This window comes from Suricata suricatta, chromosome 2 (assembly GCF_006229205.1).
Source record: "Suricata suricatta isolate VVHF042 chromosome 2, meerkat_22Aug2017_6uvM2_HiC, whole genome shotgun sequence".
NCBI lineage: Eukaryota > Metazoa > Chordata > Mammalia > Carnivora > Herpestidae > Suricata > Suricata suricatta.
In genome coordinates this window covers 100,724,790-100,752,245 of record NC_043701.1, presented here as the reverse complement: position 1 = coordinate 100,752,245, position 27,456 = coordinate 100,724,790, and the positions used below count along the sequence as shown (strand labels likewise).

The following is a 27,456-nucleotide window of genomic DNA, read 5'->3' as shown; positions in this document are numbered from 1 at the left end:
GAGTGGGGGAGGGAAAGGGAGGGGAGAGAGAGAGAGAGAGAGAGAGGGAGAGAGAGGGAGAGAATCTTAAGCAGGTTCCATGCCCAGTGCAGAGCCTGATGCAGGGCTCAGTCCCATGACCCTGGGATCATGACCTGAGCTGAAATCAAGTCACACGCTTACCCAACTAAGTCATCCACATGCCCTTAATAACTTTTTTATCTTAATGAGGTCCCAATAGTTTATGTTTGCATTTCTTTCCCTTGCTTCAGTGACATTTCTAGAAAAGAGGTTGCTCTGGCCCAGGTCAAAGAGGTTACTGCTTGTGTTCTTCTGTAGGATTTTGATGGTTTCTGTCTCACATTTAGGTCTTTTGTCTATTTATAATTTATTTTTGTGTAGGGTATATGGTGGGTATTAAGGAGGGCTTTTGTTATGATGAGCACTGAGTGTGGTGAATCACTAAATTCTACTTCTGAAACCAATATTACCCTATGTGTTAACTAACTAGAATTTAGTAAATATTTGAAAAGATAAAAAGAAGTTTCATAGAAGAGTATTTCTGATACTCAAAACCTTGCGTTTCTTGGTTTAATTTTTTTAAACAGCAGCTGCACGCTGTCAGCACGGAGCCTGACTCAGGGCTAGATCCCATGAACCATGAGATCATGACCTGAGCTGAAATCAAGAGTTGGATGTTTAACCCACTGACACACCCATGCACCCTCTTGGTTTAATATTTTTAAAAATTTCTATTTAAGAAACTTTTTATTGAGGTATAAGTTACAAACAGAAAAGAAGATCTCAATGAATTTTTACAAAGTAAATACACTTTTATAGTCAGTACTTAGCTCAAGAAAGAGGAAAACCAATTAACGCTTCAATTCCCTTTAGGTCCCTCCTCTTGTTCAAGAGTAACTCCTAGCCTGATTTTTTTTTTTTTAATTTGGGGGGAGGTGGGGAAAGAGGGACAGAGGGAGAGAGAAAGAGAATTTTAAGCAGGCTCCATGCTCAGTGTGGAGTCCAGCTCTGGGCTCAATCCTACAGCCTAGGGATCAGGACCTTCGCTGAAGTCAGGGGTCATTCAAAATCAGGGTGACTGAGCCACCCAGGCACCCCTGATTTTTTTTAATGTAGCTTAGTGTATTATTATGAAATCAACACTTTTGCAACCAACACTAAGGCCAATTAATAGAATTTTGACTGCTAACCCGGAAGCCACCCTGTGTGCTTGGCCCAATTACTACTTCTTTCTAGAAGATTCTGTACAGCTTTACCACCCAAGATAGTCCCTGGACACCACAGTTGAATCTTGCTCATTTGTAAACACTTGATAAGACTCTTACATCTCTCAGCCTACAGGTCTCTCTCCATCTTTTTCTTTTCTTTACAATCTACGTGTTGGTTCTGTGCCATTGGACTTGGAGAGAGAGCTGGCTGTGGACGTTGCTGATTGCGTTCAGATGGTCAAGTTTCTCATGCTTCTCTGTCCTGTTTCTTGCAGGGCGCAGCTGGTCCGGAGGCTGCATCAGGTGCAGGTTCAAATTTAAAAATGTTTGCTTCTTTATTATATAGTTGCAGTATCTGACTGTGAGTCTGTAGGAAGTAGTGTTACTTCTTTCATCAGGGGCACGTTGTGTCCGGTCCTCACTCGGTATGTATTTACTTACTACTGAAGTATACTTGACAAACAGTGTTGTGTTAGTTTCAGATGTGCAGCGTGTCCACAGCAGCAGTTTTGATGCCTCATGCCTGGGTCGGTGGCATCCATTCCTTGGGGACTCCAAAAGAGTGATATTCCAACTCTTAGTTTTGTTTGAATTTACTTGTTGGGATAATTGTATACAGAGTTGTTTTCACCACATTTTATGTGATTACCCACAAGTATTGTTCATATAAAAAATGACATAAGAATGCTTGTGTGTTTTTTTTTAATTTACCCACTTTTCTAGATAATCTCTTGTTTTCCAGTCATCCTCAGAGGTGGAAAAATCAGGGTTTGTTTGCTGGTGGTAATGTCATTCTGGTGTCATTCTGACAGACGTAGGATTCATCACAGAGTTTTCTCTGTGCCTAGTTTTCCCTTTTCCTTCTTACCATCTCTGGCTTCCTCCTTCTCTTGTTTCCTGTGTGTCTGTTTTCTTCACCTGTGTGCTGGGAATGATAACTCACAGGCTTGAGTAAAGATGCACTGAGATCTCCCGTAAAAACCACCTTGTCCAGTAACAGGCAGGGACTTCTCATTTAAGAAATAATTTGCTTTCTGAGGCGCCTGGGTATTTCAGTTGGTTTAAGTTTCCAACTCTTGCTTTCGGTTCAGATCATGATTCCAGGGTTATAAGATTGAGCCCCACGTTGGGCTTCCATGCTGAGCATGGAGCCTGCTTAAGGCTTTCTTTCTCTCTCTCTCTGTCCCTCCTCCCCCCAAAAAGACATATTTGCTGTCCTAACTTAAGTGAAGAAAGCCAGACAGTTAAAAACATGTGTCCCTCCACCTGCTGTGTGCTTACCCATCATGCTATTGGCTCTAGGTCTTAAGTGTTGTTACTCTGCATCTGTGGGCAGAGAATACAATTATGTACTGGTATGTGTCAAATGATAAAATGTCAGTATTTGGAACTATTATGGTCAATAGCAGGACATAGAACTGATGAGTTGACCAAATGTTTGAGGCATGTGCTTGGTTAAGACTCTGAAAGGGATTGATGTGTAGGAAGGAAACTCTCTCAAGTTACTATGCTGTTGATTTTTCTCTATGATTGTAGACAAAAGAAGGTATGTTTTTGTTGCTTAGGTGACGTGTGTGTGTTTTTCTCACTTCTCTATTTACCAGTGCATATGGGCAAAAGAATCAAAATTTCAAAAGGAAACAAGAAATATATGGTCTGTTTTTCTCATCCCTGGAAGCCTGACTATCTCCTTCATAATCCCATCCCATCATTTGTAAACTAATTGGAAAATGAAATTCAAATGGCTGTTCTTGAAAGAAAGAATACATTTACATCCCCTTAATGGTCTGGAAGTCCCTTAATTATGCTACATATCTGTGTAATTAGTTTAATTATAGCTAAATCACACTTGCATTAATTATATTTTTAACCTTGATTATTTGTAATGTTAATTGCACATTGGTATTCAAGGAATTAAATGGGTAATTAGAACACAATGGAATTTTTAACTGCTTAGAGAGTCAGGGTACGTTTTCCTGCCCATGAAGCTGTAAGTCACTGCTACCTAATTGGAACACACTGGTTCAGTCATTCATTACTTTAAGGTCCCTTTTGTCTTGCTGTTAAGGTTCTATTATCAGGAACGATGCCCTTTTCTTCTCTTGTTTAATTTATTAATGTTTATCAAAGGCGTGTCCTCAAACTTGAGAATAGATCTGCAGAATTGACCTCGTGGTTTCATTTCAAGTACCGTGAGCTCCTGGTACAATGCCAGTGGTCACAGGGTTGGAAAACTACAGGGCAAAGACCATATGCCTTCCCGTTTGGCCAGCGCAGCACATACGTTTGTAAATTGGACCGCACTTGGTCAGAACATAGACTTTCCCAGTTTGCCACAGTCCCCGCCCCTCCATGCTGCTTCACTCCCGATGAATGGCTTGACCGTTTGCAGCCTCTAGACAAAAGACATGCTAAGAACAGTAGTTCTTACATGTTGTGACTCTGGTATTCCCCAAGCATTACACTAAGCCAGGGGTTTCACGTGTCTGCTTTCATCTGATAGTTTTAACAACTTTGTGAAGAGGACCATATCCTGGTAAAACTGGTAAGGAATCTGACGGGCAGAGATTTAAGTGGTGTGCCAGACATCAGACTTCTGGCAAATGGATCTGAATCCAAGTTTGCAACATAGCAGTTACCAAACCGCTTATTGTTGGGATTCGGGCCAATGACTGTGTAACCACAGTAGCAGGTGGACGAAAGCACTGCCTCAGAGCCGGCCAGTGCTGGCTGAATGCACATGTGACTTTGGCCGCTTCTGGGGGTTACATTCTGCAGCCTCAGATCGAGGTCCTGTCACCCCTCGGTCCCAGCTGCGAGGGACGGATGGTCTCTGTGAGGTTCTGGTGTGGTTTGGTTAGCGCCGGGTCTGTCAGCCCCACCTAGTCTGTGTGTCGGGGGAGTTTATGAACATGACATTGCTTGCGGCACCATGGAGGCGGGTCTTGTGCCGGTCCCACTGACCTGCAATTGTCCCCTCGTAACTACTTACATGGCGGAGAAGCAGCTGAACCAGCCCCAAGCCCTCTTTGTATTTTCTTTCAGTTCACACTCTTATCTGCTCTTGACCTTGATCCTTCTGGGAATTGAGAAGGCTTTTGCTCTGATCCCCAAAATAAGAAACATTTATATATATAATATTTCTTTCAAAACGAGCTTATATATAGCAAAACTAGCTTGCTCAGACATAGATACACTCACATTATAGTACTTATCTGAATATTTATGTATTGGCCAAATATGTGTGTGCATAATAAAATATAATTAATATAACATAACATAATGCCATATATAATATAATTATATGTAATAATTTAATATGTAATATAACTTATAATATATATCATTATATATGCAATATTTTTTGGTAAGACACAGACACTTTTATTTACACTTTAGAGAGCCAGCAGGCTGCTCGCACAGAATGGTCAGGAAACTTGGCATGTAGCCCCTTGATTCTTCTATGTGGATCATTTTTCTGGCAACGGTAGTTAATTTCTGACTTCCATTCAGAAGCTTCACAACCTCACATATTTCAAGATACTTCAGCTTGGTTATAACATTATGAGATTTCCCTGAGGCCATCGCTTAATGTTTCTCATGGAAAACTAGAAATAATGCAAAGAAGTATAAACATTCATTATTCTATGGGGAAATTATTTTTGAATACTAAATTCATATAAAATTCGGAATACATAAAATTCACAATCTCATGTTTTGCCTTTCCCCCGTACTAGAGAGAGGTTGAAGAACAAAACCATGATCTATAGAGATGAGCATATAATAGGATAAAAGGGAGTAGCAAGAGATAGTTTTTTAAAAGGCAAGTTGACAGATGCCGGAGCAAGCATATATGTGTGCCTTAAATGCTGTCGGCTTTCTCTTTCTTTTAAAAATCACATAGAAACTGGCTTTTAAAGAAGTATGCCTTTCGAATGACACACAACACAAAATTACAAGGAAAATTAAAAATAAAAGATGGGCACTCAGGCAAGTAAAAACAAAACAAACACACAAATCTGTTAACACCACACAAGTAGAGTTTACGGAAAAGGCATATTCAAGACAAAAATACTATGCATTAATAGCATATGCTCTTCTGCATGAAGTCATCACAGTTAAAAATTCTGTGTGAAACACCAAACAGGCAAATGTGTAAAACAGACTCTGTTGGGAGACTGGAAAACAAATGATAGGAATGTATTTGAATGAAGAAATCTACACTCTACCCTCATTATCTGATGGTTAAAGTGTAATCTATATAGCATCAACAACACAAGGAGTAAGGCTGTGTGTGATGCAAAGATCCTAAATCAAACATCTCATATTTAATAGTGAAATACGAGAGTAATTCCCTTTAAAGTTTATTTTGAGAGAGAGAGAGAGCAAGAGAGAGAAGGAGAGAGAGAGAGAATGGAGAAGGGGCAGAGAGAGAAGGAGAGAGAATCCCGAGCAAGCCTCACTCAGCATGGAGCCTGACATGAGGCTTGAGCCCACAATTGGTGAGATCATGATTTGAGCCCAAACCAAGAGTCAGTCGCTCAACCAACAGAGCCACCCTAGTGCCCCTAGAGCAATTCCCTTTAAAACAAGAAACAAGAAATAACACTATTACTAGCATTATTCTTTTTTTTTAAGTTATTTTATTTAGACAGAGAGAGAGAGAGAGAGAGAGCGAGCGAGTGACCACATACACAAGAGTGGGGCAGGGGCAGAGAGAGAAGGAGAGAATCCCAAGTGAACCATGAGATCATGACCTGAGCCGAAATCAAGAGTCCTGTGTTTAACCAACTGAGCCACCCGGCTGCCCTAGCATTATTCTTGAGTGTTGAGTGTACGTTCCACCATATGACAGAGTTAAGAAATGAGTAAATGCTACAACGACTAATCTTACATATTTTTCATATGATATACACGACATCCATGGAAATTGGTAATTTCAACTGAGGTGGCCAGATAAAAATAAATATATAAGAATCAAGAGCTGTCTTACGTGCCAGCAGTGACATGTTAGGGTGTATAACAGGAGACACACTTACCTGTAACAGCAGAAACACATGTCAAGTGCCCGTAAATAACCCTGGAAAAAGACACAGTGACCCTCTGTGATAAAACCTATTGGCTTTTTTTTTTTTTTTAAGAATGAGGCATAATTGGATAAGCAGTCAGATGCACCCTGCACTTGAATGGAAAAGCCAAATAGTCTTAGTATTTTTCTCCTCCTCCTCCTCCAAGTTTTGCAGATTTAATTCTGCATCATGCTGCAGAAAGTAGGAGGGGATGACGCAGATTATTCTGAAGGTTTCGTAGCTAAACCTAGTCCTGAAGTGTCTGAAGGAGAGTAGACCGAAGGTCGCTCATCGCTCTAATAGGTATTCCAGTGCAGTCTGCCTATTTTGGAGTAAAACAGTACCTTTCTGATTGCATAGCTTAGTCGGTGTGATACAACAGAAGCAAAGATAAAAAAAAAATTGATCGTATATACATTTCTTCTCAGTGAAGAAAGGAAAAGTACATGACCAAATTTTCTTGAGACAATGTTTACTATTTCTTATACAAACCAGAAATAATACAAGTAAATATAAGCACTTATTACTCAATCAAGGAGTTATTTCTGAACATTAAAAATTAATACAAAATTCATTCTACAAAATACCAATGAATATAATTTTTTAAATGTTTATTTAGTTTTGAGAGAAAGAAAGAGTTCAAGCAGGGGAGGGGCAGAGAGAGAGGGAGACGCAGAATCTGAGGCAGGCTCCAGGCTCCGAGCTGTCAGCAAGAGCCTGACACGGGGCTCAGAACTCACAAACCTTGAGATCATGACCTGAGCTGAAGTTGGAATGTCAACCGAGTGAGCTGCCCAGACACCCCAAAATACAGTGTTTAAATGGGCAACTTAAACTTTCTGTAAGTGAAAACAGGAAAATTGAAGGTAAAAACCAAGGATCAAAAAAGCTGAAGCATCGTTAGACATAATACGTAAAGTGGTTACAGAGTCATGTAAAGTCATTGAATGACAAGGTGAAGGACTAGAATGGCCTAGAAATGTTCTTACTGCTAGATAAACATTAACCATAAGGATAATGTAAGTGCCTATCTGGGCCACAAGAAGTCTCTACGGACAATAGAAAAAGAGGAAAATAGCAAACCAGAGTACTTTTGTGGGCCGGTGCTGTGGCTCCCTGAGGAAGGGGCAGGGCAGCCTTGGGTTTGTGACTGGGAGACTTTGGTTTTAAGGTCTCTGTGGGTGCGGGAGGTGTGACTGCAGCCTTACACAAGGGGAAACTTGGATAAATCCCGCATCATTGAAGAGTTGTGTCCTTCCTGACACAGCGGGCTCTTGGAAAACCCTGACATTGGCAGAGGAAGATGAAAAAAAAACCACCAAAAACATCTTTCTCTTGAGGCTCAGAGTTTAAGTTTTTATTTTTTAAAAAGTTTATTTATTTATTTTGAGAGAGAGAGTGCACGTGTTCACAAGTGAGTGGCAAAGGGGCAGAGAAAGAGGGAGAGAGAGAGTCCCAAGCAGGTTCTGCACTGACACGAACCATGAGATCATGACTTGAGCCTGAATCCAGAGTCAGATGGTTAGCTGACTGAGCCCCCAGGTGCCTGAGGCTCAGAGTTTTAAAGGAGAGGTCTTGGGGTGCCTGGGTGGCTCAGTCGGTTAAGTGTCCGACTTTGGCTCAGGTCATGATCTCATGGTTAGTGGGTTCGAGCCCCATGTTGGGCCCTGTGCTGACAGCTAGCTCAGAGCCTGGAGCCTGCTTCAGGTTCTGTGACTGCCTCTCTCTCTGACCCTCCCCTGCTCATGCTCTCTCTCTCTCTCAAATAAATAAATAAAATAAAAACATTAAAAAATTTAAAAAATAAAATAAATAAAGGAGAGGTCTTCCCTGGAATTTTATAACTCCGGGCTTATCTCCCCTGTGGATTGGGAGGAGCGTCTAAATTTAAATGCCTACCTATGGCCAAAGAATTGCATTTTTCTCTACCCAAAAACATCACATAATGAATGGCTCCAGGCTGATCGCATCCACGAGTCCCTGAGAGAGAAGAACAAAGCTTCTTTGAAGGATGCTCTTGCAACCCAGACTGTTAAGAGATTTTCAATCCTAAAAAAAAAAAAAAAAGATTCTCACCGAGAAAGAGTTTCCAGTTCAGCATTACAAAACACCCAGGAAATTATCCACCATGGATATAAATTGATGGGTATCACAAAGAGGAGAGAATGGCACACCGAGAATGTACCATAACAGACCTGTAACTTTACAGAGAGTGTCCGCATGAGTGTGGCAGATGATGTTAGGAAAAAGGAACAGATTTGGACACAAGTCATTTGAAGAAATGATGGCTAAGGATTTTTTGGTATTCATCCAAGATCTTAATCTTTAGAATGAAAATCAGGGCTTCTCAGGCACAATGATGAAAAAGATACTCATACCTGGACGTTTTGTAGTGAAACTGTGGAATCCAAATATACAGATGAGCTCCTAAGGGAAGGAAAGAGAAAAGACCATAAAGTAGGAAAATTAGGGTTGTACACATTTTACTGACCACTTGTGGCTTTTAAGCTTCCCCTTAAATACATTCAGTTATAAATCTAATGCAACCAGCGTCTTCTGTTTTCAGACAAAAAGAGAACATTTCCAAGGGTTGCAGGAAGTTACCTTGGACTGGGTCAGATTAAACCAAAGACCATGTTCTCAGCCGCAAGAATGTACACACAAATATCAGAGCGGCAGCATGTGCGAACGAGCCGGGACAGGCATGGACAGGTCCACCGTCGTTGTATCTCAGTAGGGATTATGGGTAATATTTTTTGTTCCCTAGTCCTTCTCTTCTTTTCCAAATCTTGTATTATGATCATGTGTTAAATTGTCAGGCAATTAAATAATAAATAATAGAAAAACTCTTTTAAGGGACCCAGTCAGTAAAGCATCCGACTTTGGCTCAGGTCATTATCTCAAGGTTTGTGGGTTTGAGCCCTGTCAGGCTCTCTACTGACAGTGCAGAGATCCTCTGTCTCCCCCTCTCTCTACCCCTCCCCTGCTTGAGCACATGCTTGTGCCCGCACAGGCGCAAACGCTTTCTCTCTCTCTCTCTAAAATACATAACCATTAAAAAAAGTCTTTAAAGAAAGGAAAAATTCTTCCTAAGACACAGACATTATCCTCACATTTCAGACCAGTGTTTTTGGAGCCCGTTTCATTTTAATGCAGGCACTTGAGACAGACCTTTTTCCTCCCCTCCGCCCTTGGTTTTCTCCTGTCTTAAGTGATCACTATCATAGAATTCATGTGAGCAATAACTATTAGGTACAGTAATACCATCAGATTCCTAAGTACTCTGGGCATTGCATTTTGGAGCTTATATAACAGATTACTTAGCTTCATTTAAACCACTGTAATACCAGTATTACAGAAAGGACTCAGAACTCGTTTATTGCCTAGAAAAGCCTTATCTTTTTCTAGACTAACATGAATCACCAATTAGAGTAATTTAAATCACAACCTCACCAACTAAAAATTACTTGGAAATTTGTTTCTCTCCCATTTTAAATTAAATGGCAATTAATACTATTAATATAGATTTAGGAAAACAATGAAGGGAAATCCTCTATAATCTTACACGAAAGTGATATTTGTTCCTGTAGTCCCAGTTTTGAAAAAAAATCCTATCTAACCTTATCTATCTATCTACCAGCTATATATCTATCATGTCTATCCTTGATCTATCATCCATCTATATCATCTGTCATTGATCTATTATCAATCTATCATACATATATGCATATCTATCATCTATCATGTGTAATGCATATCTATTTATCTATCACCTATCCATTTATCTCTATCATCTGTCTATCATTGATCTATTATCTTTCATTTGTATATGCATATCTATCTCTCTGTCCGTCTGTCTGTCTGTTTACCTACCTATCATGGATGCATGCATTCCTATCAACAATCTGTAACCTTCCCTCCATCATACATATATGTATTATGGGCATGTGAATCTATCATGTCTCATCTACTCATCACTTCTGTCTCCTATGACTTTTTGGTGTCTTCTGCACTTGTACTCACACACACAGGAACACACATAGTGTGTCACACACAGCAGTGTAACTGTTCATTCACTTCACCCAACTTTCCACTTTTTACCTCCTATCAGGAGTGTTGTTCAGTCCTGATGCACAGATTTCACACTGATGACTGATGTCTGTTCTACTGGATTTCTACGTCCTGATGTCCTGAGCCATTTCTCTGTCACATAATTATATTCTTCATTGAATTTTCCTTTCTTAGAGCAAAGTGTCTCCTGGATCCGGCAGCCTTATTGGATAAAAGAAAGTGGTGTCTGTCCTATGGTGTGGCTGAGATATGGCAGAGGGCGTGGGCCAGCGGACGGCATCTGTATTTAGCTGTCGGCATTGACTTCAGCAGGTGCAGTCCAGATCATCTCTGTAATTGATGGTTTCCAGGAGATATTCTGCGCCTTCTGCCGTGAACTTTCTGGGGGCATGGGATACCCCGAATATAGTATGTGAAGAGATGTTCTTAATTTTAGAGTGTGGAAGCTAAGTTCTGTGCAGATGTTATCTGCCCGTGTCTGCTTGACGTCTGCTTACTTATTACCTGAGATATAACCTTTGCCTTTCAGGGTATCTTCCTAATCCAAGAACAACAAACCTAATGAACCACTAGGGCTGAGAATGGTACTTTTTTTAATGGAAAATACTCTCAGTGTGTAAAGAACTGCTGACCTCTCATGCAGCGTAATTTATTATTTCTCACTGGGGCTTCGTCTCACACCAGCACACGTCTATTTCTACTCCTGAACTCGTGTGCCAGTGTAATTAAATTATCTTGGGTTATCTATTTGTGTCATTACAAAGTGATATTAGAAAAACTCTGAAAATCCCCTGGCAAGAGATATGTCCCAAAGCATTCTGTTAATTAAAGGATAATGTTCACTGAAGAGGAGCAATTGTTTCCTTTCTTAGACATTTAAATACAAAAGCCATTGAGGTCATTGTAAATTTAGAAGGCATTTTCCCTCAGGTTATTCTAACACAGAACCCTATTTTCTTTTAAAGTCTTTTATTTATTTTGAGAGAGAGAGAGAGAGAGCGCAGGAGCGAGAGCAAGAGGCAGAGAGAACGAGAGAGAATCTCAAGCAGGCTCTACACCATCAGCACAGAGCCCGACGGAGGGCTCCAACTCGTGAACCGTGAGATCATGACCTGAGCCCAAACTAAACTTTTAACTGACTGAGCCACTCAGGCACCCCCAGAACCCTGTTTTCTTAATAAAATAGGTTGCTGGAGGTACAGGGTGGTAGGAACACGAGCTTAACACACTGATTTCTTTTATCCAAAGGTTGTCAAAAGCAATCTCAAACTTACAGGTTTTCTGGAGGTGTATGAAAGTTCAAATATGAGCTATTAATGTTAAAATCAGAGAATCAGAATTAGTAAATTGTCTAAGCTCATAGCTCTCCACAAAACGTCCCCCTTGTGAACCCTTAATGTCTACTGCCCTCCCCACATAGTAACCAAGCTGTGCTCAGCACCGTGTGGAGCCTCTGATGCCCATGATGGTCAATGTGTTCCTTCTTTGGCCCTGTTTCTACATTCCGCCTGTCCCCTTTCACCTGAAGAGCTCTAGCTGTTGGTCAGTGTCAAGCACAGACAAGTCTACGGCCACCCATTAGGAAGATAGAGTTATTCTCAGCTGTGTCCTAAGCGACCCTTGACCACGTCACTGTTAAAGTACCCTGTCATGTTGTGTTTCATTCTTCATTGGTCAGTTTGTGGGATCATGAGCTCTCTGAGCATGTGCACAGTAGTTCCTCAATAAATGACTCACCCCCCCCCATCATTTCACAGGTAAAGAACCCAAAGCCAGACAGGTGAAGGACTCACCTTAGTCATATAGTTTGAAGTTAGCGGTGCCTAAGTCTTCTGATGCCCAATGCTCGTTCTTTTCCTCCTTCTCTTTATCATTTATGGACAGAAGTGAAAGAAAATAAGGAGTTGTAAAAATAGTTAAAATATTTGTCATGGTGAGCCTTCTCATCCAGGACTTTTGTCTCACTTTGTCACTTACTGCACATTTCTATAATCATCTTTTTTAAAATTGTAATGCAGTCTCCATTTTTCTTGCTTGGGATGCACCTTTAGATATTTTGTAAATTGATCCATTTGAAATATTCTTGATCATGCAGTGTGTGCTCATGATGAGACTATTCAGAGACTATGGAAGAGGAGAACCATCATCCCACTAGTCCATTTGTCCCCCAGAGGTTTCCTGTTTAGCTTTGTGTCCCTTCTGTACCCAGATCTGTGTGGCTGGGAGTGAGTGGGAGTCATTTTTTCATCATTTGCTTTTCAATTTAGAAGGTGGTTGTTGGTCTTCATTGAGATAGTCAGTCTGTGAATCTGGACAGGCCATTGGCATTTCCTGGAAGACTGCTCTGTCAAACGCTCTGATTTGGGAGATGTGGCATCTTTTATTGTTTTAAGTTGGTGTATATTTGCAATGCCCTCGTTTTTATTTCAGATTTTTGGCTTGGTGATTTGACCTTTTTTTTTTCTAGAGAAAGTGATCATTTGTTCTTTAGCATGGAGTCAACTATTTAATTGTTCTATAAAATCTTGTCTTCTAACTATTTAATTTCTCTTTTCACTGTTCTTCCCTCTGCTAGCCCTAGATGTCCTTTTGTTCTTTTTCTCACTCTTTAAGTGTGATGATTAATTCCAATGACTTCTTCTCAATTAAAATTTAGAGCCGTGAATTTTCCTCCCACCATTGTTTTAGAAACCATTGCACTCATAGGACTTCATTTTTGTTGTTGTTATTTTCTAGATATTTCACAATGCCATTTGACTTTTCTTTTTGGAAAGAGCTTTTATTGTGAAGTTCTACATTATTACTTGCTAATAATATTGTGATCCCTTCTGTTTTGTTGTCTGCCTTTTCCTTGTCTCTGCACTCAAAATCTGCCTCTCTCAGCACTGACTTAGGTTCTTGCCTGTGATTCAGTCTTGGAGTCTCTTGCTTTAATAGCTGGCCTTATCCATTCATATTTATCATATTGCTAGAGAAGTTATTTTACGCTCATGCTGTCCTCATTTTCTACTGTGCTTTATTTTCTTTTATAAGCTTATTTATTTATTTATTTAGAGAGGGAAAGAGAGCAGGGGAGGGACAGAGAGAGAGGGAAAGGGAGACTCCCAAGAAGGCTCTGCTGTCAGTGCAGAGCCTGATGTGGTGTTGGAACTCCTGAACTGTGAGATGATGACCTGAGCAGAAACCAAGAGTCGGACGCTCAACCAACTGAGCCACCCAGGCGCCCCTAATTTTAACTATTTAAAATTAAAAAGACTCTTCCTGACAGTACTTAGCATGTAATCAATAATTCATTAAAAAGATTTTGAATTTACTTGTGTACACATATGTGTGAGATACATTACAGATTATTATCCTATGATTTTGTGACACTCATGTTTATTATCCTGTGTCTGTGAACTTACAGAACACTTTTCTTAACCTTTAACTGTGATCTGAGGCGGAGGTGAACCTTGTAAAGGGGTGCAATCTATAATTGTGCTCGTGATTTCCGGATAGTTCATAAATGTGGACTGGTGCCTGTCGTCATGACAATGTATCAGAGGAAGGTCTGAGTGACAGTGGAATCGGTGGAAAGCAGAAGCCACTATTTATTCTTTATAAAGAAGTCTTTGTTGTCTTAACTAATCTCCTTGAATAAACTATTAGGCTAGAAGACTGGCACGTCCTACACACAGAAAATATATGTAATTGAATGAACCATCGTGTTGTCAGAAATTCATAGCATTTTCTTGTGGGGAAAAAGACCAAATCTTGGCAATAGGAAAATATAATTTGGTATAATTTTATTGTTAGAAAAGGATATTCCAGAATCAGATTTGTGGCTTGTCTCTGAGTCAGGTGCAGGCGGGAGATACAAGTGAATAAAAATCACAGCATCAGTACCGCCTACGTGAATGACTGTGCTCTCTTAAGTCTTAAGTGTACTTTTGTTTGAATACCAGCCAGGGGTTCCTGAGACAGCTCCACTGGTGTGAGGTGGTAGAATACACAGTCGGTCAGTTTGTGGGATCATGAGCTCTCTGAAGATGTGCATAGTAGTTCCTCAATAAATGACTCACCCCCTTCATTTCATGGGTGAGAACCTGAAAGCAGACAGGTGAAGGACTCACCTTAGTCATATAGTTTGAAGTTAGTGGTGACTAAGCCTCTGATTCCCGACGCTCCTTCTTTTCCTCCTTCTCCTTGACAGTTGTGGAAGGAAGTGAAGGAAAACCTATGGTAGGGCTGGTGATCAGCCTTACTCAGTTACGAGTTGATGGGAGGAGGTGAAGATTAGTTAGGAGCGTGGCCATTTACCTGGAACACCTGTGGCTGAACAACCCCAATCTACTTGGAAGTCGGGATTTATCTCTTATGTTGGTTTTAAAGACTTGCCTTCTCACATGAATTATGCTTATAAATATGCTTGCTGTCTGCACTTGTATTTCAAGTATCATTTTTAAGGTTATAAGTGGTAAAATTTGTGGGAGACCTGTGTATGAGGTGTGTGTTTGTGTGTGGGTTGAAACCCAGGGAATGGACTTATGCTAGCCTTCAGAAAAGGAGGTAAAAACATCTATCGACCCATGTTTAAGAAACAAAACGTGGTGGCATGACATTCTTTTAAAACCGTGTGCTGCCGTAATGGAGGGTGCGGGTCCGGTCCTTGGGTCATGGACTCATGGGCTCAGAAGCTTCCCCTGACGCACAGCTGGTGTCCGCAAGCCAACGGGAGCTGCCCGTGGACAGCCCAGTTACTCACAAGCCAGTTGTGGAAACAACTCCAAGCTCCCTGACGAAGGCTCGGGTGAGCCCTGCGGTGGGGTGTGGATAGAGGCAATAAACAACATCAAGCGTTTGGACACAGACAGGTTTAAAAATCTGACTGGGAAGCAAGTCAACCCCAGGGCCACCGAACACTTGTTTCTTGGCTCTTTTTAACCCACTTTGGCAGCTTAGTGACCGCCAATAACGTAAAAGAAATTAGGTGTCTGCAGATGAGTATCCCAGGCAAAATCTCCCCGAATGTTGAAGCAGGGCTTGGCACAGGGCTCTCAGAGGGCTCCAAACGTCTTAATTTCCAGAATTCCTTGGCCTGTTACATCAGTACATAAAGAGGGGGGAAAGGCCGGTCAGCTTGCCTCACGATAAGAGCCACTTGAAGTTCATTTTTATGTCAGGTCCATGTGTGAGAAATGGCTTGCCTTTCCAAGAGGTGCTGAAGCCTAAAACCTACAGAATATGATGCCCTCCTTTATCTGGTTGAGATTACTGACCTGCAAGGGCGTGGGAACCATAAAATAGATGAGGGCATTTTCTAATAACGTGTAAATGTGATCGACCGTGGTCTTGATGTATAAAATGTTTGGTTAGCACCACTCACAGATAGGGGAAATTTATGACCTTGGGCTCATCTTCTTGTAGGTCGATGAGGATGAACTCTGGCTTAGGTGTCACACTCTGGTCCCACTCCAGAGTGTCATTATCATATGACATCTTCTGTGCACAGTTCCACAGGGCTGTGCCCTCTTTCGGTGTCTGTCTGTATTATAACAAAACACCACTGAAAATGGGTCCTGTTCCTTTGCATTTTGAGGTATCAGCTTGATCCTTCTAGACTCTTCTTTCCTCCTACATTTTGGTAAAGCATTTTATCTGTTCACAGAGCAGCAGGTATCGGAGCTAACAAAACAGAGCTAGAGAGGCCACGGAACGCTTCAACTTAATGTGTCTTTAATGCTCTTTAAAGACTTAGCCCCACCGCGACTCAGTAGCCACTGGCTCCTTTCTGCAGACAGTCTGCTAAGCCACCCACAGTGATGGACGCCAGTGCATCATAAACGTGGTACAGCTGATAGATCTCTTAGGCGCAAGATGTCAGTGGGGTGATTTCTGTGGACTGAGAGTAAACGCAAGCATTTTACCCGCACAGCAGACCACAGATGCCCGCTCTGAAAACAGAGGAAAAGGCCCTTCATTCCACTCCGATGTGAAATCTTGTTCTGAATTTAAAGAGGTCACTCGTGTGTAACTAGAAATTAGGCAGCCATCAGTGCACTGGGTGATGAGTATCTCTGAAGACAGGAAGACATTGGACTCTTTCTATTGCTAAATTCCTACACCCCCAGGCTGCCTTTATTCATCTGTTCTGAGGTTTCCACCTGTTCTGAAGCCCAGAGATACCAACTGGGAAAGAATAAACGTGGGTGTGGGTGTTGCAGAGGCAGGAGGTGTCCTAGGGCCACTGAACGATTAGAAGGATAATTCAAATCTCTCTTCCATAGCTTTCAGTGGCTTGTAGTGTTTAAATATAAGTTTCATACATTTAAATTGTCACAGCACTAGTTGATTTGGGGAGGGCTGCTAGGAGACAAGGAAAACCCATTCCAGCAGAACCTGGAGAAACATCCTTAAACATGAAAAATTGTGCAAGGAGTTTTATAGATTAGCCTGTACAGATGAACAGTTTTTGAAATGTAAACTTTAAATGAGATGTGTAGTAGCTAAAAATTGTAAGTAGAAGGCTTGATAGGCTTGATGATTTTTTTTTATTATGCCAACCCATCCCCATAAGCATCTCTAGGACACAGACCATCGCCAGGATGCGGAAGCCCCAAACTGTCTCCGTCGAGAGGCGTCCAAACTAAAGATGAGCACTGTGGTCGCTCTCATCATCATAGATGAGCCTGTTTGCAAGCTTTATTTAGGGGCCCCTGGGTGGCTCACTCCTCCTACTCGCACTCTCTCAAAAATAAATACTAAAAATATTTTAATGGAATCCTACAGTGCACACTCTGGTGAGTGACTTCCCCCGGGCAGCCTCACGTTTGTGAGATAGAGCCATATTGTTCCTGCCGCAATAGTTTGTTCATTTGGGTTAGTATTGACACAGCTGTGCTACAGATGTTCTGGAACATTCATTGGTGAACATATGAAGACATTTATGTTGAGGAATGGAATTGCTTCCAGAGAGCATGTGCACTAATTAGCTGTTGTAGATGCTGATACACTCTTCTGATGGATATAATTCATGCACCATAATGTTCACACCGAGCGTAACAACTCAGCGGTTTTTAGTAGAGTCACAAAACTGTGCAACTATGTCCAGTGTTTCATTCTCAAACATTTTCATCATGTTGAAAAGAGACCTTTTACCATGAGCTGTCATTTTCTGCTGTCTCTATACCTCAGCCTTCATCAACCCTTAATTTCCTTCTTATCTCTAAGGATGTGCCTATTCTAGACATTTCATGAAAATGGAAACATACAATATGTGGCCCTTTGTGTTTAGTTTCTTGAGCTTGGCATATGATTTTCAAAGCTTATCTGTGTCATAGCACATATTAAGACTTGCTTATTTAAATTTTTTTAACATTTATTCATTTTTTAGAGAGAGACAGAGTGTGAATGGGGGAGGGGCAGAGACAGAGAAAGAGAGGGAGACACAGAATCTGAAGCAAGCTCCAGGCTCTGAGCTGTCAGTTCAGAGCCCGACGTGAGGCTTGAACCCACAGACCATGAGATTGGGACCTGAGCTAAAGTCGCATACTTAACCAACTGAGCCACCTTGGTGTGCAATACTTCTTTTTTATGACTGAAAAACACTCCACTGAATGAATGTGCCAAATTCTATTTATCCACTCCTCATTTGATGGACATTTCGGTTGTTTCTGCTTTTTCACAACGGTTAATGCTCTCATGCACATTAAATGTATGAGTTTTCTCGTGGGTGTATGTTTTCGGATCTTTTGAGTGGACAGGCAAGAGTCAGGCTGCGTCACACAGGAGGTGTCTCTGAGGGTAGCAGCTGAGACACCACCACCTGTTTCTTTAAAGCAGCTGCACTATTTTATATTCCCACGGTTTTATAGTCTACATCCTCACAAACGTGTATTACTGCCCGCCCATGTGATTGTAGCCATTCTAGTAGGTGTGATGAGGTGCTTCAGTGTGCTTGTGATCTGCATTTCCCTGACAGCTGATGGCGCTGACCATATTTCTTTCTTTCTTTTTTTAATTTAAAATCAAATTAGTTAACATACAGTGTAGTCTTAGTTTCAGGAGCAGAACCGAGTGATTCATATCTTACAGTATGACACCCCATGCTCATCCCTGCTTGTTGGGATGACCATGCTTTTTTTTATGCTTATTGGCTATTGGTGCATCTTTGGAGAAATCTATATTCAAATAGTTTGCCCATTTAAAAAGTTGGATTACTTGCATTTTTATTATTGACTTGTAAGTATTATTTATATATTCCAGAATAACTACATTATTAGATATATGATTTACAAAAATTTCTTCCATTTGTATAGGCTGCCTTTTTCTATTTTTTGATGTTCTTTTAAAAATACAAACATTTTAAATTTTGATGATGTCCGAGTTGTCTTTTTCTTGGTATTTTTTTTCAGCTTTGTGGAAGAATAATTGACAAAATTGTAAGCTATTTAAAGTGTACCTGGTGATGATTATATAGACATATTCATTGTAAAAGGATTCCTCCCATCTAATTAATTAACAATCCATCACCTTGCATATTTTTAAATTTCTTTTTATAAATTTTCCCTTTTTCCCTGTTTTATTGAGATGTAATTGGCACAGTGTATGTGTTTAAGGTGTACAGTATTCTGATTTAATTTACATCTATTGTGAAATGACCACAGTGTCTTTAGTTAGCATCGAACATCTCATATAGATAGCAAACAGAAAAAGAGAAATGTTTTTCTCCTTGTGATGAGAAGTCTTAGCTCTGCTCTTCTTACAACAAGCTGACACTCCACACAGCAGTGCCAGCCACGGGCACCATGTTGTGCCTTCCATCCCTGGCCCTCGTGTGCTTTACACATGGACAATTGTGATTTTCCTCTGATTTCCCTACTCCCACTCTGCCTCTGGCATCCACTAATTTGATCTCTTTCTACATGAGTTTGTTTATTTCTGCATTTTCTTTAAGATTCTACATATAAGTGACATTATAATGTCATGTAGTATTTGTCTTTTTGTCATGTGTGCGTATATATATATATACGCACATACATATATATACATATATACAAAAATATACGTATAAAACCTCACAACTTACTTATGCATGCATCTGTTGATGGGCACCTAGTTTGTTTCCATGCTTCAGTAATGCCCCAGCGAACTTGGGAGCACAGATATTTCTTTGACATAGTGTGTTTGTTTCCTTCGGATACATTTGTGGAAGTAGAATTGCTGTAACATATGGAATGTTCTAGTTTTAATTTTTGAGGAATCTCCACACTGGTTTCCACAGCAGCTGTGCTAGTTCACATTCCCGCCAACAGTGCACAGGGGTTCCCTTTTCTCCACATCGTGGCCAACACTTGTGTCTTGTTTTATTTTGATGACATCCATTCTGACAGGTGTGAAGTGATACCTCATTGTGGCTTTGACTTGCCTTTCCCTGATGATGAGTGATGTTGAGCTTCTTTCTGTGTGTCTGTCAGCCACTGGGTGTCTTCTTTGGAAAACAGTGTGTTCAGTTCCTCTGTCAACTTTTTAATTGAATATTTTTTCCTACTTAGTTTTGTGGGTTCTTTATATATTTTGGATATTGACCCCCTTATCAGGTACATGATTTATAGATACTCTCTCCCATTCTGTAGGTTGTCCTTTCATTTTGTGAATGGTTTCTTTTGCTCTCCAGAGGCTTGTTAATTTCCCACTGCTTTATTTTTGCTTTTGTTGCCTTTGCTTTTGGTGTCAAAAGACATTGTGCTTGTCTCCCAAGGAATCGATGCCTTTATTATTATAAAAGTCACTGTGTTTCTAGTGTTGAGTTTTTTTTTTATCATTACAGTCTATTGTGTCTGTTCTGAGCATAGCCACTCCACTAGTATTTTGGATACTGTGTGCATGGTATAGCTTTTCTTTTTTTATTGTCCTAAAAAAACAACATAAAATTTTTCATCTTACCATGTTTAAAGGTATAGTTCATACAGGACCCTCAGAGATACTGTGGGTGGGTTCTAGACCACCATAATACAAATGTTGTAATAAAGCAAGTCAAGTGAAATCAACAGAGAAGGAATTTGTTGCAAGAAATGTTGAAAGAAGTGGGGCACTTGGGTGTCTCAGTTGGTTAAGTGTCCAACTTTGGCTCAGGTCATGATCTCACCATTCCCAAGTTTGATACCCACATCAAGCTCTGTGCTGACAGCTCATAGCCTGGAGCTTGTTTTGGATTCTGGGTCTCCTTCCTTCTCTGTTTCTCTTTCTCTCTCTCTCTCAAAAACAAACATTAAAAATTTTTTTTTTAAATGTTGAAAGAAGAAAACTAATATAGGTTGGAAAGCCAGATTTACATAAACAAGGACGAACATTAGAGAAGGAGTAATTGAAGATAAAATTGAAGATAAAACTGTTTCATATTTTTTATTCTTACTTGATCTTATGAATAGTTTGTTTAAAATAATAATAGCAACATTGTATCTAGTGATTGTAGCCTATGGCTAAGTGACATGAATGGTGGAAATACTATATGGGTAGGGAAGGAGGAATTTGGAATACTGTGTTCTAAGATACTTCCAGTCTGGATGCCCCAGTGGCTGAGTGGGTTGAGTAACTCTTGATTTCTGCTCAGGTCAGATCCCGGTGTGGGATCAGACCCCATTTTGGGATCTATGCTGAGCCTGGAGCCTGCTTAAGGTCCTCTCTCTTTTTCTCCCTTTGCCCCTCTCCCCTCCACTCCTCTGTCTCTTTAAAAAAAATAGATACTTCCAGTTAATTTTTATTTGCAAGTGGACTTAGGACAATTATAAATGTATATTGTGAACCACAGAACAACCAATACAAACTTTAAAAAATATGTTCTAGGTGGGGCGCCTGGGTGGCTCATTCGGTTAGGCCTCTGACTTTGGCTCAGGTCAGATCTCACGTTCGTGGGTTCAAGCCCCACATCGGGCTCTGTGCTCACAACTCAGAGCCTGGAGCCTGCTTCTGGTTCTGTCTCTCCTTCTCTCTTTGCCCCTCCCCCTCTCATGCTCTGTCTCTCTCTGTATCAAAAATAAATAAAACATTAAAAAAAATTTAAAAAATATGTTCTAGGAAAGGAGAGAAAATGAAATCATATGAAATGTTCAACTAAAAATAGACAATGAAGAAAAAGAAAGTGAGAAATAAGAACAAGATATAGAAGATTGTTCCTATAATCCAAGTGTATCAAACATCATTTTAAATATAATGATGTAAATATAACTGGTGGAAACGCACCAACTGATAGAAACTACTGGAGTGGATGAAGACACAAGACCCAATTATATTCAAAGAATCCCACTTTAAATGTAAAGACCCTGATAGCTTAAAGGCAATTGGGAGAAGAAAGATACACCACACTGACTCCGTCTTTCGGATGGAGTGTCCCCGTGTATTTCAGACAGAGCAAAAAGGAGTTGTTAGGAATGAAGGGGCATAGTACATAATGATAAAGGAATCAGTTCTCCAGATGGAATTATGAGCCCCTGATCTGTATCAACCCCACCACAGTGTGTCAGAATCTGTGAGGACAGGGCTGTGGATCCAGAGAAGTGGGGGACATCAGCATTCCCCTTTCAGTGACTGACTGATCCATCAGGCAGAAAATGAGTCAGGATCTAGTTGAACTAAATGGCACATTAATCAATGGGATCCGAATGATGCCTACAGCATATTTTGTCCAACAACAGAAGTGTGCACAGTCTTTTTAAGCTCGTATGGAAAATTCATGAAGATAGACCACATTCAGGGCCATGAAGTACTCTTTAAAAATGTTATAGTAGAGGTCATGCAAAATATGCTCTCAGATGAAATTAGCCATAAGCTAGAAATAACAGAAATTAGACAGCTGGAAAATCCCCAGATATTAGGGGATTAAACAACGCGCTTCTAATTAACACATGACTGAAAGAATAAGTTGGGCTCCATCAAAATAAATACAAAATCTGCTCGGTGAAGAACGCTTCTAAGGGAGTGAAAACACAATTCCCAGATGGGCAGAGAATATTTGCAAAGCACGTATCTGATAAAAGACTTGAATCCAAAAGATGCAAAGAACCCAACAATACGAAAATAAACAACCCAATTAGAGTATGGTCAAAAGGTCTGAATGGATACCTCGCTAAGGATACAGATGGCGCATGAAGAGACTATCACATGTCACTGGGGAATTACAAATTTAAGCAACATATACACATCTGTTAGAATGCCAGAAATCCCAAACGCGCTCAGTGCCAAAAGCTAGTGAGGATGTGCAACTATATTGGAAATGCTCATTGTCTAGCCAGTACCTAGGATGGTTTGTGAGCTTCTCGAAAAACTAAAACCTAGTCGTATGACATCCTGAAGGAATCCTCCTCGTGGGTATTTATTGAGATGATTTGAGAACTTACGTGCATGTGGGCGTGTGCGCGCACACACACACACACACACACACACAAACCCTGTGGGCTAATGCTTGCAGTACTGTTATTAATAATGGTCAAAATTAGGAAGCAACAGAGATACGCTTCAGTAAGTGAATGAATAACTAAACTGGGGTGCATCTAAACAATGGAATAGTATTCATCTGTAAGGCGAGCTCTCCGGCCCTGAGAGGACATGGAGGAACCTTGAATGCATGTCACTGAGGGAATGAAACTGACCTGAAAAGACTGTGCGCCATGCGATTCCAGCGAGCGGACATTCTGGAAAAGGCAAAACTATGGAGACAATAAAACGATAGCCAGGGTTGCCAGAGAGGAGGGAGGTAGTGATGAGAGGCAGAGCACGGGAAGTCTGTAAGGCAGTGACAGAGTCGTGTGACACTGTTGATGTGTGACGTCCTGGATTTGACACAGCACACACACAGACCTGCACAACACCAGAAGTGAACTCTCGTGTCCTATATGGACTTAAGTGAATAATTATGTCTCAACATGGGCTCGTCATTTGAACCAAAGTGCCACACTGATGGTGGCTGTTAGTGATGGGGGAGGTTCTGGGTGAGAGGCAAGGTAGCGCCTGGGAACTTCATGTACTTTCTGTTCAACTTTCTGTAAATCTGAACCTGCTCTAAAAGTTGGAACTCTGGAGGCGCCTGGGGGGTTCTGTCGGTTGGGCATCCAACTTCGGCTCAGGTCATGATCTCACGGTCTGTGGGTTCAAACCCCGCGTCAGGCTCTGTGCTGACAGCTCAGAGCCTGGAGCCTGCTTCAGATTCGTGTCTCCCTCTCTCACTGCCCCGCCCCAACTCACACTCTGTCTCTCTCTCAAAAATAAATACTAAAAATGTTTTTAAATAAAGAAGATATGATTTATAATGAGAAGCATGCACTTGGGGGCGCCTGGGTGGCTCAGTCAGTTAAGCATCTGGCTTCGGCTCAGGTCATGATCTCATGATCCGTGGATTCAAGCCCCGTGTTGGACTCTGTGCTGACAGCTCAGAGCCTGGAGCCTGCTTCAGATTCTGTGTCTCCCTCTCTCTCTGCTCCTGCCTGGCTCGTGCTCTGTCTCTCTCTCAAAAAATAAATATTAAAAAAAAGTTAGATCTCTATTAATGAAAAAGAAAATTACCTCCCTCTTTCTTCTTTTTTAATCTTTTTTCTCCTCTTCCTTTTTTGGATGGTTGGTTCTTCTATCTTTCTGCTAATGGTCACAGAAAAAAAACGCTAGACATACAAGTGTAAGGTGGAGTTATTTAGTTAACTCTGGGCCCTCAGTAATATGCGGGCTTCTGTTTTAAGCAGCTGTAAGAGGGCGATGTTGATTTTTTTTTTAATAACTGCTGTGTGCAGTTATACCAGCAAAAGGAAATAGAATGAAGTAACATGGATGAACTTTGAAGACATGTGAAGGGAATGAAGACATGTGCAGAAGTCATATATTGCATTGTTCAATTTATATAAACCTCCCACAGTAGGCAAATCCGCAAGAATAAGAAGCAGAATCATGGATGCCAGAGGCTGGGCGGGCAGTGAAATGAGGAGTGACCAATTTGAGGATATGGAGTTTCCTCTAGGACCGAGTTTTTGTTATGTTCAATGAGAGATTGTATATGCTGTGCTGGAAATTTACTTTTTAAAATTCTGAATCTGAATCTAATTGATTCATTGGAATTTTTTAAGAAACTTTTTAAATGTTTATTTTTGAGAGTAAGAGAGCACAAGAGGGAGGGGGAGACACAGAATCCAAAGCAGGCTTCAGGCTCCCAGCTGTCAGCACTGAGCCTGGCTCGGGGCTTGAACTCACGAACTGTGAGATCATGACCTGAGCCGAAGTCAGATGGTTAACCAAGTGAGCCATCCAGGCGCCCCTGATCCACTAGGAATTCTCATGAATTGTTTTTGTGGGGAAATAATCGTTATGATAGCCATTTACTGGGAATACCATATGTGACCTGCAAAGCTCTGTGCTTTCTGTATTTTTATTTTAACATAAAAAAGCAATCGTGGCCTTAGAGCCAAGCTTGGACACATGGGTTGCTATTCATTCATCAATCCCATTTATGCTAAATTAATTGTTGCATTATACAAACTGCAGCGAACTTCCCTTTGTTGTGCCAGGTTGCAGAACTGGGTGATGTGTGTCCAGGGAGCCGAATTTTCTGGACCGTGCTTCCGTTTCTCTTTGCAGAGAGGCCGTGGATCTGTCTTTGGCGGGTGCCGCAGGAGTGCGCATCGGCTACTGTCCGCAGCAGGACGCCCTGGACGAGCTCCTGACCGGCTGGGAACACCTCTGTTACTACTGCACCCTCCGTGGGATTCCCAGGTCCTGCATCCCTCAGGTGAGTCTCCTTGAGGTTTTCCAGAAGAGCGTCCTGTTGAGGAATGCTTGGCTCACACCTCTGATCCCGACACAGCTCTTTGCCCCTTTGAGAAGGAAACCAGTGTCCAATAGATAAATGATAAAGTACCTGAAAGATGTTTCCAGTCTGATAACACGGAAGGAAACACACAGTCAAGATGTTTGTGTTGTTTTCAATTACGTATTTAAAATAGATCTGAGTGAGGAAGTCACTTGGGGTTAAAGTGGACATTATTTGCAACGTTGTCTCCTCTCCAAGTGCCTTCCACGTTTACTGGACCGTTGATTTCATTCAGGAACAGACCTCATAGACCTGCCGCCTGGGCTTGCAGAGAAGGGCGCAGACTGTATGCAATGGGAGGGGCGCGTCCGGAGGACTTCCTGGTGGGCCGGCTGACACCTGCCAGCCTAGCGGCTTCCCGGGGCGGGGGGCTCCGTAGGATGGGGAGGTGCCAGAGACTGCAGCTCGCCCCCCTCCACCCTCTCTGCAGGAGGGAAAGGGCAGGCGCAGTTCTGGGAACACAGGAGGCAGCTGTCATTCTGTCTGTTACATGCTGTGGTCAGCCGAGCCGAGCTGACAGCCTTGACCGACAGCTCAGAGAATGTGCCAGGCGGAGGCTGCTGGACCGGCAGGTGCTTGTGGCACAGTTTTCCCTTTCCTGCCCCTTGTAGGGATTCTGGAATGCTCCCTGCATTCCTGGATTCTGAACAAGGAGCAGAAGTATAAGGAGCAAATGCGGTGCATTTGGGATGTGATCTTGCAGGAGAGGGATTGTCTCCGAATTCACAGGAGACAAAACTAACAGCCTCCCCTTCACTGGTCCATGAAAATTCTTCCTGAGCCCTGTTGTGTAGTCTTCTCAGTCTTCATCTCTTACCAATGCTCTGTAAGTTAAGAGCAATACAGCGGAAGCCCTCCTCACCCTCTGAGGACCCAGGTCCCTTCCCCCACCACCCACCTTCATTAAGCAAAGACAGCCAGCTGCCCCTGGAGGCCTGCTCATCTGTAAGCGGTTGTTGAGATGCGAGACTAATCAGAGCTCAGTCTTTAAAAGGCGTTTGTGTCTGTCTGCTGCCCCTGGTTAGTTTTTGATTAAAGAGGCAGATGCTTGGCGGGGCAATTGCCTCCCGAGTGTCGGCGGTCTCCAGGCTCATCATTCTGAGCTCCCTCCACAGAGAGGAGTTGCTGTAATGGTGGCGCTTAGGAACTGGCTTCATTTCCTTCATGAAACCCCAAGTGTTTTGCAGAGAGGATCGCTGCTTGCCCAGAGCTTTCTAAGCTGTCAGCACGCCTGTTCCCAGAGGACGTGGTTCCCTTTATGGCAAACTTCCCTCTCCTATGAACTTTAGAAATGCAGGAAATCTAGAGCAAGCATCTCCGTTCTAATGTGGTTATCACCAGGTGACCAGAAGGGATTATTGTGGATTTTTAAAAATTTTTAATGTTTATTTATTTTTTGAGAAAGAGGGAGAGAAGTGGAAGGGCACAGAGAGATGGAGACACAGAATCCGAAGCAGGCTCCAGGCTCCCAGCTGTCAGCACAGAGCCCGACGTGGGGCTTGAACTCATGAACTATGAGATCATGACTTGAGCCGAAGTCAGACATATAACTGACTGAGCCCTTTAGGCACCCCTGTGCCAATATTTTTAGATACTCTTAATATTTCATCACTGTCATTATCATCCCAACTTTTATGCATTTATTAAAAAAATTCATATGGTAGTTTGTATTCTTATTTAAATATATATTAAATATATATTTTATTAGCCATTTTATTTTTTTATTTTATTTAGTTTATTCTACATTTTGTCAGTTGTTTAGGGCACAGAGTTTTCCCTACCTCTTCTAAATTTGAATGAAGGTACCATCTTGACTACATTGATTATATTATGATACATAATCAAGCAGGTGAAACAGAGCTACTGCCTTCGTGCCTCTGTGGTCACAAGAGTTCAGTGTAACACATTTGTCAAATTAAAAAATATATATGTTTATTTATTTATTTTGAGACAGAGACAGTGTGAGTGGGGTAGGGGCAGAGAGAGGGAGATAGAATCCCAAGCAAGTTTCTTGCTCAATGCGCAGCTGAGTGCACGGCTCTGACCTGAGCCTGAATCTGAGCCGGCCGCTTCCCCCACGGAGCCTCCCAGGTGCCCCCACATTTGTCAGATGTTTAAATTGTGTGGAGAGCTAGAAGCCCAGTAGTTGCTCAGTCCCAGCCCCCAGAGGAAGCACCGCTCTGTGGATGGAACCGAACGCACAAATTGTAGCACGCCCGAATTCTGGCAGAGGTTGGAGTGGAAGGGCTGTGTGCAGGCGCCCAATGCAGAGGACCAGGCC

At 41.6% G+C, this 27,456-nt stretch overlaps 1 protein-coding gene across 1 annotated transcript in view; it reads left to right on the top strand.

Annotated features, from left to right (window-relative positions):
* The window catches only part of ABCA13 (ATP binding cassette subfamily A member 13), a 317,064-nt gene that overhangs the window by 259,472 nt on the left and 30,136 nt on the right, over positions 1 to 27,456 (top strand). Inside the window, exon 56 of the mRNA XM_029919211.1 lies at positions 24,944 to 25,094. Coding sequence (XP_029775071.1) covers positions 24,944 to 25,094 — 151 coding nt within the window. The remainder of the gene's footprint in view (positions 1 to 24,943; positions 25,095 to 27,456) is intronic.